Source organism: Dipodomys ordii, unplaced genomic scaffold (genome assembly GCF_000151885.1).
Source record: "Dipodomys ordii isolate 6190 unplaced genomic scaffold, Dord_2.0 Scaffold4, whole genome shotgun sequence".
Lineage (NCBI taxonomy): Eukaryota > Metazoa > Chordata > Mammalia > Rodentia > Heteromyidae > Dipodomys > Dipodomys ordii.
This window is the reverse complement of record NW_012267220.1, coordinates 15,936,981-15,948,793: the sequence shown is the minus strand read 5'-3', so window position 1 is coordinate 15,948,793 and position 11,813 is coordinate 15,936,981. Positions and strand designations below refer to the sequence as shown.

At 39.3% G+C, this 11,813-nt stretch overlaps 1 protein-coding gene across 1 annotated transcript; it reads left to right on the top strand.

The window, feature by feature from the left end:
- Window positions 1-2,749: 2,749 nt before the first annotated feature.
- On the top strand, window positions 2,750-10,895 carry Ccdc110 (coiled-coil domain containing 110). The gene is made up of 7 exons (XM_013023932.1): window positions 2,750-2,754; window positions 3,940-4,280; window positions 5,560-5,615; window positions 5,900-5,965; window positions 7,312-7,422; window positions 8,322-10,431; window positions 10,849-10,895. Exons 1-7 carry the CDS (start codon window positions 2,750-2,752, stop codon window positions 10,893-10,895), a joined length of 2,736 nt encoding a protein of 911 aa, XP_012879386.1.
- Window positions 10,896-11,813: the final 918 nt, after the last annotated feature.

Sequence of the window (11,813 nt, the reverse complement as noted above, 5' to 3'; positions counted from 1 at the left end):
AGGGACAGCGCCCAGGCCCAGAGTTCAGGCCCCACGACTGGACCCCAAAAAAAAAAAAAAAAAGCAAACAAATAAAAAGCTAGCAATAAGAGATTCATATCATAAGCAAAGGATGCCAGCTAGTGTCTTACCTTCCTCAGAGAATATCATATTTTTTAAGGAAAAAAAAAAGGCCTGGTCATAGGCTCTGTGTTTAGACTTGTAAGCTTTTGGAAGCAAACAATAATCAATGAAATTATCCATTGTTAAAAATTGGACCTCTTTAACTCCTTTGTACAACTAAAGATAAAAATTAAAAAGTTGTAGCTCTGTGAACTCATCGTCTCAACTCTTTGAACTCATTATCAACTAGTGATCAACTAGCTGCTCTTTCAGAGCGCCTGTGGAAGAGAATTGCTACTCTCTGCACCAATAGATGATGGGTTGGAAGAAAAGAATTCCATTACTAGCTATTTTTGCACGTGCATAAGCAGAGCAGAGCAAGACACAATAGCCAATGCCACCCACGTAGAGTCTTCTCATCTCTGCATAAGATATATTTCTCAGTTGTCCAACACAGGAACACTACAAGATAAACAGAATAGAAATAAGACAGCATATGGTCCCTCTCTGTGATCCAAGCATAATCTTTAGGGTATTTGTCCAAATATCCTATATTCTTCCTATGCCTTGGTCATTTCTTCATACTACTATGAATTTCATCTATGAGTAATGATAGCCTTGTGATCTCATGAAGATCTTATGAAAATAAAAAAGCTCCACAAGTATTTTAGTCTGGTAACAAGTTGCTAAGAATAGATTTGACCAGCTTGTTTTTGTGCAATGTTCTTGAGATCACTCCAGATTCTTCACTCTGCAGCTGTTGGTGAGCAGGTGAAAGCAGATTCTCACAAAAGAGAATGTGAAGATTTTTAAAAATACTGTAACTCATAGAGTCCTTTTGAAATTGGTGGTCAAATTTTTAATCCTTTAGCAATGAACTTCACCATCTAAAGGAATAAAAGTGTTTTTTCAGAGTAGTTGGTGGACTGATGGACATATGTCATAGAGAAGATGTATCATCTGACTAACGCTCTGCTGTCTATGTAGTGTAAGAAGATATGAAATAGAAATTGCTTACCATGTGGAGAAGATGGTATTTGTGAAATGTGATCATCTCAGGATCCAGGAACTGGTAGCTCTGGCATCAAATATAGTTAGGTACCCTCTATCTAATTACAAATATAAATAAATAGATAAAATACTGGCGTACCTCCTAAAACTCTGGTATGTTAAGAAAGGAGGGAGAAACTTTGACGATGTACAGAACAATATAAAACCAAGGTTTCTGAATCAGGAAGTCTACCACTGGCTTCTATTTCAAAGACTTTTTTGAAAAGTTCCTAAACTTCCCCATCTTTCCATTTTGCCCCCTGGAGATCTAGAAAAAAAATTCATAAAATACAACAATTCTCAACACTATGCAAGAGAAGCAAAAATATTGCACCATAAATCCAACTATTTGAGGATAATCACATTAATAAGGGAAGAAATTTAATTTCCCTCAGAGTAACTGTTCTGGGTAGTATTAACAGAGGATAATTCATTGTAACTTATTGAGTAATCCAAACCACTCTGATCCATACAGATAATTACGCATAAATAAGTGAACAAGTTGAAAGTTGACCAGCTCCGTTTCCTACCTGGCTAGTTCACCCCTCATTAAACAATCTGGCGGTCCCCGGCTCCCAGGAGGTTGCCATATTGATGGCTGACACCTGATGAGCATAGTACACCACAGCTCAGCACTCCTGAATTCAAGCAATCTTCCTCAGTCCACTGAGTCACTGGACCTACAGGCACAGGTCACCATGCCCCACAAAATTTTTTTTTTACTATTTTATTATCTGTAAGTAGTTGTGCAAAGGAGTTGCCATTAACCGAAGCAGGTTGTGGATACAGAACATCTTGATCAGTGTCGCCCCTTTCCACATTCTCACCTGCCCCTCTCAACCCTCCTCTTGCCTTGCTTACCTTGTATTGAATTACTCGCAATTTAATCAGGCGGTTTAAGTGTACAATGCATCCTGGCTATGTCTTCACCCCTCTTCCACCCACTCCTTCTCACAAATGTTTTTGGTGTTTTGGGTTCTGTGGTTATTTGTGGTACAAGGGTTTGGATCCAGGGGCTCGAGCCCACTTGGCTTGCTTGTTCAGCAGGCACTCTACCACTTGAACCCCACATCTCCAGCTCATGAAAGATGGTGGGAAATGAATTGTTTGCCTAGTTCAAAGTATCTCCCTAAGAAGTACTTATTAATTACAAAAAAAATAACTTTAGAGTGGAGAACACTGGAATATACAACCTGAGGCGAGTCTTCAAGTGAGTATGATCACAGTCATGTGCCACCTAACGAGAGGCGAAAAGAAGGATGCGCATCACCTGTGTCGGTCCTGATGAAGATGCATGATCACTGGGAAATGGCGACAAAATCCACAGGAGAGAATATTGTACACAGTTAACTGGGCTATCATCTTCCAAGGTGTCAAAGTCAAAGAAAGACCCGGAAACTGTTCTGACTGACACACAATAAACAGACAGATCATAGCAATTAAATGCAAGGCAAGATCTTGTGCTGTGTCTGTCTGTTCTGTAGGACATTGTTGGTAGAACTAGTGAAGCCTGAATGAAGCCTGTAGAGCAAAAGTAGGGCTAAAGTATCTGGGCTAATCTCTGATTTTAGCTGAGAATATTCGTATAAGCGACGCCATGAAGTATTTGGTGGAGATGGAATATCATGACAACTACTTACTTTTAATACATCATACTTTTTTCCAATTTACTGCAAGTTGATGATCACTCCTAAAAATATATATAAATACCAAAAATACCAATATACTAGAACTAGAATACATCTCAAGCCTGTTTTCACCAATGTTAGTTTGAAAAGTACATCAAGGCCTCAAAAAAATGTTAATAAGGCATGCTATAGAATAAAATATAACTTATGAAATGGTTTACGAGTAATGTTTGAGATTGCCAAGTAAATAATATATGCTCTTCAAAACTTGCACTTGTAGATCCCTTGTCTAAATGGGACAAGAATTCAAAGCAAGCATGCCACCCAATCAGTAACCAAACCCTCATCTCCAACATGTTATCTTTTGCAATGGGGTGGCTCAAGTACATAGAAAATTAGCAGGTTTCACAAACGGAGACATCACTCCGCTACGTTTACCATTAGGAAATAGAAGCCTTCTTTTTAACTGCATCAGACAAAAGTCCTCCAACATAGCGATCTCTTTTACATCCCTAAATGCTAAGACAACGCTAAAGGATGAGTTGAAATAAAAGGATTAAGGCAACCAAATAAAACATAAAACAAGGCAGGAAGGAGAAAGAAGAAGAAGAAAAAAAAAAACACTCTAAGTGCTTGGTCTCGAACCTGTTAGGTCTCCACCCAGCTTTGGTCCAATAGGCGCTGATTGAAATCGGATGGAGAGCCGTTCCCACGGGCAGGGAGGACGGGATGCGCAGGGAGGGGTCCGAGTGGGATTGTGCCTGGAGTGTGGGAGGGCACCTTGCAGTTTGTCTTAGTCTCGCAGCCCCCCCCCAGGACTGGGGGTGGGGGAGGGAGGGCTCCCGGCGCGCCCTCCCCACTCCCCCCCCGGTTGCTAGGCAACGGGATGCCCTGGGCGTGGGGCGCGGAATGCGTGCGGCCAGGCAGTTGGCAGAAAGATCTTGAGCAGCAGAAATGAGCCCAGGTAGGAAGCGGTCGAGGGGGGCTGTCCTTGGAGGGGGAGCCGTAGGAGGGGGGTGGCACCAGGTGTTTCTAAGGCCGGCCTGGAGTAAGAACTTGTTATGTGTTGCTTTGTTTTGTTTGAGACAGGGCCTGGCTGTGTTGCCCAGGCTGGCCTTGAACTCGGTACGTAGCCCAGATTGGCCTTGAACGGCCTCAGCCCCTCCCGAGGGCTGGGATTCCGTGCGCCACCGCGCGGGGCCGCTGTGAGCATCCTCACCAACTGCACACAGCCTGGGCTCAGTCCCCTTCGCCCACCGCCGCTGCGTGGCCCCAGCGCGCCCCCCGGTGGCCACCAAGGGCATGGACGATCGGAATCCCTACCTCTCCCCTCTCTGGCTACCTGTCAGTGCTTCCTTGCAGCAGAACTAAAAACCTTGCTGGATTCTGTTACAGAAAAGCATCCTGAAGAAGAGAATGAAGTCGATGCCTTTCTCCTTTCAGCGTCCAAGATCCTAAATTCCTCCGAGGGGGTACAGGAAAGTGGTGGCAGCGAAGCAGGTAAACGTCTCCAGGGTCAAGGCTGCAATGATAGTGATGATTCTGCTTCGTACTGACTGCAGGAAACAGGCCCATGGCCTACATCCCTGGATGAGCTTGAATGCAATGAACTATCTAGCACCTATCATCATACCAACAACAGCTAACACGACACTTCGTGCCAGAGTACTAAGGACTCAGCCCTCACATAAGTCCTATGAAATAGATACTGTCATTACCACCACTTTACAACTGAAGAAACAAGCCCAGAGAAGCTAACCAACTCCCCCAATTCACACAGGTAGCAAAGAATAGAGTCAGGTGCCAGGTGCCAAATAAGAAGTATCCGGTGGCTCCTATAATCCTGGTTGCTAAGGAGGCTGAGATCTGAGGAGCGTGGTTAGAAACCAGTAAAGTAACACAATTAACCACCAAAAAAAAAGCGCCAGAAGTGGTGTTCTAGCTCTACTAGTAGAATGCTAGCCTTGAGCCAAAAGGATCAAGGATAGCACTCAGACCATGAGTTCAAGCCCCAGAACCCACACTAATAAAATGGAAGGATGAAAAATTGCAAGAATAATATCCTAGTGTTTAAGTGAAAAGCTTTGTGCAAACATAAGAGAACATTGTAGAAGGTAAACAGCAAGTAGCATGAAAAACTCTGAGCTGATGTGGAAGAGAATATAATCCTAATTTCTCCTTTTTATTCACAATGAATAAATCAACACAGAGTACAGTAGAAATGCATGTGTTAAACCCACAAAGATCCTAACCACTTAAACCTTTTCATGATATGTTGAGTTTTCACAAAAAGCATGTCTTTAGAATCTCTGAAACAGAGATATGTACATCTTTTAAGTTTTTTATATTTTGCTGATGCCAGCTAGTGGTTTGTTATAAGAATGAGAACACTATTGTAATCTTAAGGAGGTATCTTCTTTTTTTGTCATTAGTGGGGGCTGAACTCTGGACCTGAACACTGTCCCTCAGCTCTTCAGCTCAAGGCTAGCACCCTAACACTTGAGCCACAGAGCCATTTCCGGCTTTTTTCTGCTTATGTGTGCAGAGGAATCGAACCCAGGGCCTCATGCATGCGAGGCAAGCGCTCTACCACTGAGCCACCTTCCCAGCCCAAAGTGAGAAATTATTTCTTAAATTTATTTTGACAGTAGTCTAGTGCAAATATTAAATATGCTCACTGACCCACTACCCAAGAAAGCTTGGAGGCTCCTTCATCATAGTAACTGTTAAATATAAACTTTAAGGATTAAATAACATAATTTTTCTATTTACTTTTTAGAATATGGTTCTGTATCAGAATCAGAAAATCAAATCCAACCACAATCAGCTCTGAAAGTGAGTGTATATAATTTTATTATCTTCAAAATCCCAGGTAAAGTCTGATCTTGTTCAGAACAAATACTTCTTTAATGCATATAGCTTCCTCCACTTTAATCTTCAGAGACATTCATGTAAGTGCACTGGCAAGCCAGGGAAATGACTTAAGCACGTGGTGACCTGACTTTTATGTGATCCTTCCTGGTATCAAGTAACTTTTAGGAATAGAGGGAAAAAATAATAATTGAAGAATATATTTAGCCCTCTTTTTAAATCTAATACATTGGTTAATGTCATTATAGGTCCTTCAACATCAACTGGAATCATTCCAGGCTTTGCGAATGCAGACTCTACAAAATGTTACCATGGTACAACTTTTATCATCATCTATCTATCTTTTCCATCTATTTATCTATATGTGAAATAGCCTAACTTCAGGTAGCATTCCATTTCTCAACTAAGGGAGCACTTGCTAATTATTATGGCCAGATAGAATTCAATATAAACAGGTGACTATTTCAGGTTCAAATTTTTTCTTGGGAAAAGTATATTCTTCTCTCTGTTATACTTATTTGGATGTGAAACCAAAAAGAAACAGCATTTCCTGAATTTTTAAATACCCTATTAAAGTGTTACCTGCATACCATCTCACAGAAACTTTCGTAAGATTTAAAATGTAACTGAGGTTGAAGGATTGCAATTCAATTCCAGTTGGGGGAAAAATTAGCAAAACTCACCTAAAAACAAATGAGGATTGGTGGTTTATAACTAGTCCCAGCAACTCAGGAAGTGGAGGTAGGAGGATCTTAGGGCAGGAGGAAGGAAAGGCAAGATGTCTGGGTAAAACATTCTATTACCTCCAGTCCTAGAAATCACTGGTTTCATAGGATCGGGACTCCTGCCATAAGAAGCAAGTCTCATTCCTTATTTCAGTTCTGCTTTCTAGGATAGTATGTTCCCAGAGTTTATATGTTGTCAGCTGGACTGAGAGGCCCTCTAGCATTTGTTCTCCTAGAATCAATTCAAATAAAGAGGAGCGCACACAATGTACTTTTCGTAGTTTATACTAAGAGTCTTGGCCAGATTTTGGTTTTTATTGCCCAAGATTGAGTCACATTCAATACTTGAACAATCACTGTCTAGAAGGAGGTGGTTCTTTGACATATTGAGTCATATGTCCATCATGTATTCTTGGTGCTAGAAGACAAATATCAGCATCATCCAAGGCAAAAGACTTCATACGGGGAAAAGGAGCACTGTAAATAAGACAGGGTACCGATTTTTGGGTACATAAAGCAATATATGCTAACTCGGTATCAGTGCGGGCTCATTATGCTGTACTCAAAGCAACTACAGGGAATGAGAGAAAGCCTTTGAGTGATGGAAAGGATTCTCTTCTGCTGACAGAAATAAAATATCTCTTAGTTCTTCACAAGGTCAGACATCTAACATTACTGGCATGTAGTTTGTAAAAATCTTACTGTTTTACTATATTGCCGTTCTGACTTCATAATCTTAAAGTCAAGGCATAATTTTCTGAAAGATGCCTTCGATGATAAAGTTTACAGTAAGTAAACAATTGACCTTCTCTATTATGGGAAATGATTTTTATGTGCAGGAAATATGAAGGTATCTTGCCATTTTAGGTGTATTATTCCTGTCCATGTATAAGGTACACAACCAAGTTTTAACATTCTCACCTTGTCTTTTAAAGGTGCAGTCTGAAATCAGTGAGATATTGAACAAGAGCATTATTGAAGTAGAAAGCCCACAGTTCAGCTCAGAAAAAGCTCTCGTATTCAGCCCCTTCGCTGACAAGGATTTGGTATGTCGTCTACACGTTGCCCTATATTTGTGTACTTCAAAAGTGTTACGACTAGTCTATCTTCACCTTTCCCTCTCTCCCTCTTCACAGGAAGAATGGGCTGTCAAAGAGGAAAACAAGGAAATTCCTATACTGAAAACCTCAAAAGATGTGCGTTTACCTCTGTAGTTTGACAGTTTTCCTATTTCTTTTAAGAGAGTCTCTGAGAAGCAGAATGTCTGTCTTAGGCCAGATACCTGAGATGTTTCCAAGTACATTCTGTGCAAATTTGTATACCTAACCATCCACTTAGGATTGATGCAGACTTAGGAGGAATTCCCCAAAGCAGCCCCAAACCACAGTGACTACCACTGTCCATGCTAATTAGAAATCACATTTGCAAGACCATCACAGTCCCAGAACTAGGAATGCAAGCAACCATTGACAAATAGCCCAAGAGTAAAAATATTTTCTTCCTTTCAGTTTCACATGGATACTGCTCCGTGTGATCTTCTCCATCACCTAAGATAGTCTTGAAAAATGCTAACCTTCTAGTTCTGAAATTGAGGATTGGCCACGCTCCTTCACCCATAAAGAAATGTATGGTTTTAATGAGTAAATTGTGAATGCCAGAATTATAAATCTTGAAACAATTGTTCTTCCCAACTTAAAGATACCACCTGGGGACACAGGGAGAGAGAGAGAAAGACAGACAGACAGACACGAGACAGAGATAGAGACAGGGGCAGAGAGAAATAGGGACAGAGACAGAGACAGAGAGGGGCCATGCTTGTTATGTTTCTTTGCCATATAAATGGATAAAATGCTTAATTCAGTTGTATAAATAAAACACAAAAATCTTAATTTTTTGATCATGTGACAAATGGCAGGACATTTACATATGCCCTTTATAATGCTAGCCTCTAGAGAAGCAAGAAAATACCCTTTCTGTGGAAAAAAATCATCATTTTGAGGATCCCAAAGCTTTTCATTCAAGGGAAGAAAAATTTAACAGTAATATTGTTAATGGTCTCTCTCAACATGTAACTACCCCATGCCAGATACATTTCAAGGACACATTAACACCGGAGAACTTGATGAGGTCAACAGATAATTCAGCTTCAAGTATAACTATGGGTTCTTCAGAAAATTCTGATATAGTGAGGAACTGCAATAAGGTATACAGTTTTCTACCTATAGGACCTCAAAATATGTCACCATCTGGCACAGACCTTCTTGAAAAATCTAAAGTTTCTGAACAATTTCTGAAGCATGGATTCTGTGAGAATTTAGAGGATATTTGCTTCTCCATTAAACACATGAAGGAAAAGCTTCAGAAGTCACAGGAGAGGGAACTGGCACTAACAAGTGAACTTCAAAACTTAAAAACAGACACAAATACATACAGTAATGGCAAATTCAACCTATGCCCCATTCAGAAGGAGCAAATGAACTTTGTTAAGGAAGAAAACATAGGTGCTAACTTAAATGACGATCTAAAATCAAAAAGAATTTCAGAATTAGAGGCATTAATCAATAAATTACTCCCACTGAAGGACACGGTGGCAAAATTCCACGTGAGTTTTTGCAGGAAATGTAGAAAGCTATCTAAGAGTGAAATGCACTGGGGAAGAAGGAATGAGAGAAACAGTAAAGACATTCCTCTCACCAGCAAGAATATCACAGACTTAAAATTCCACTCGAGAGTTCCAAAACACACACTGTCATGCCTTGACCAAAGAAAACATGAAGTGAAAGAGGCAGAGAGGCGGCCATTTGTAGTAAACCCCGGATCCATGATATTGGAAGATGAGAAGAACGCCAGTGTCAATTCTGTTGCTGACTGTGTTGCCAAAATTCAATACTTACAGCATTACCTAAAAGACTCCATGCATGTACAGAGAAAAGTTGCAGAACTGGAGAGTGAAAATCGAACCCTTAAGGCCAAAATGAAACCTCTTATCTATACCACACAATCAATGATCCAAAAGATGGAAATGTATGAAAAGCAACTCACCAGTCTGGTTGAGGAAAAGAGTGTCATTCACTCCAAGTTACTTAAAGAAGAAGAAGAGAGCCAAGAATGCCTTAAAGAATTTAAGAAACTAATTAGTAAGTATAATGTTCTCCAAAGCCAAAATAAAATTCTAGAGGAAAAAAACAGTCAACTCTCTTTGGAGAAGCAGCAAATGTCCGAAGCATTGGAACAACTCAAAAGTAAAGATCACAAAACTCAGAATGACATGGTCCTTATCCATAAAGAAAACAATCGAATGAGTATAGAAATGGAAGCAATGAAAAGCAACATCCTACTGGTACAAGATGAAAAGGATGAGTTGGAGAAAAACGCCTACCATCTACTGAAGGATAAAAACTCGCTGGAAAACCAACTGAAAGAAAACCAGCTAGAGATGCTGCAGTTAAAGGAGAAAGAAAAACTTGCCCAAACGGAGCAAGAAGCACTTCTTCAAATTCTAGAATCATTGAAGCATGAAAAACTGAATCTCGAAACAGCCCTAGAAGATTCCACTGCCGCTAGGCAAAGGATGGAACAAGAAATGGAGAACGTCCAAAGCTACCAGTCCACGGCCGAAGAGAATTTCCTGAAAGAAATAAAAAATGCAAAAGCAGAAGCAAGTATTTACAAAAACAGCTTGTCAGAAATGCGTGAGGAATGTGAAATGTTATCCAAAATGGTGAGGGAAATTAAGACGGACAATCAAATTCTGAAAGGAGAACTAAAGAAACACACTCAAGAAAACACCAAGTTTGAAAAGAGCATCAGCCGACTGACTGAAGACAAAGTATTTTTAGAAAACTATGTAAGAAGCATAGAAAATGAAAGAGACACCTTGGAATTTGAGATGCGGAATCTGCAGCGAGACTACTTGAATTTGAGCGGTAAAATGTGTAATCAGCATAATGATCGACCAAAAATGACTTATGCTTCCAGAAGAGAGAAATTCCATTTTGACAACTATGAAGACACTACTAGATCCAGGAACAGACCTTTAGCCCCAGATTTAAAAGGTGTGTATGCTGTGATCCACGAATAGCTATGTATGTAAGATTGCTCAAGCTTATTGGACACTTAACTTTACAGTACAGAAGTAAGAATGAGACTTGAAGATGAATATAATTGAGTTTTGAAAGTTTTGCATTTATCTATTCTGTTTGGCTTTTTGAGGGACTGTCACACTATATATGTCAAACTGTATTCAGACTCATAATTCTGCTTCCAAAGTGGCAATGAAGCTTAGTTCAAATTTATTAGATTATAGAATTATTTAAGAATTTTGTGCCCTGGATGAAATCCCTATTCTACTTTTAACATTTACATATATTAAATGTGAACTATACTTCTTTGGCAGGAAGCAAATATTTTTAATTTATTCTGAAATATATTGAGCATTCGTACCTTAAACATATTTCTTTTCTCTTTTTCAGGAATTCCAAATAAGCTATATCAATTGGTTCCATCCAAGATAATGTAAATAAAATTTCTAAAACATCAGTGTTTCAAAACTTCTTTCCCCCTCTCCACACTAAATAATCTTAAATTAATTTTATATATTATTATAATAACCTTGTAACTCACCCAAAAAATTAGTTTTCAAAATTAGAAATTGGAATTAGGCATTTAAACATATATATCTATATAGATATATATGTATAGATGTGCATATATACATACATATACGTGTATATATACATACATAATTAGACTGTCAAGAAGTGTGAAGAATCGGATCATTTATCCATTTAATAAGCTAGTTTAGTATCCTACTACAATTTCACGGAGTCTAGGGAAAGACATGGGGGTCTTGCGTCAGCAACATAGGAGAATTTGCTACTTGCAGTGGTATAGTAGCTACAGCATTAGTATTTTTGCATAAGTCTCAAGTCTCAATTTCCTATAAGCAACTTAAAGACCACCACTACACAGTGGGATGCATAGGAGAGTAGCCTTGACATTATAGAAGCTAAATCTTTTATAGGGTGCAACAAACTTGCCTTTTTCTTTTCTGTATGGAAACATTATTGCTGACAGTAAGATGTCTGCCCTGCCGCCTCCCTCTAGCTTCCAAGGCTGTAAGCAAAATTACTCTTTGCTCCAGATGGCAATAATATCTTTTAGAACTGTTGGCCGTAGAATTCCTTGTTAAATGCTGTGAAATGCCTTTTCCTGTACTTTAGATAATCATGTGTTTTCTTTCTTTTCGATCTGTTAATATGGTAAATAACATTAATTTTGAAACATCATACCAACCTTGCATTCCTAAAGTTAACCCTACCAAATCATATGGTATTAGTCTTCCAAAGATAGATAGATAGATAGACAGATAGATAGATAGATAGATAGATAGATAGATAGATAGATAGATAGATAGATAGATAGATAGATAGACAGA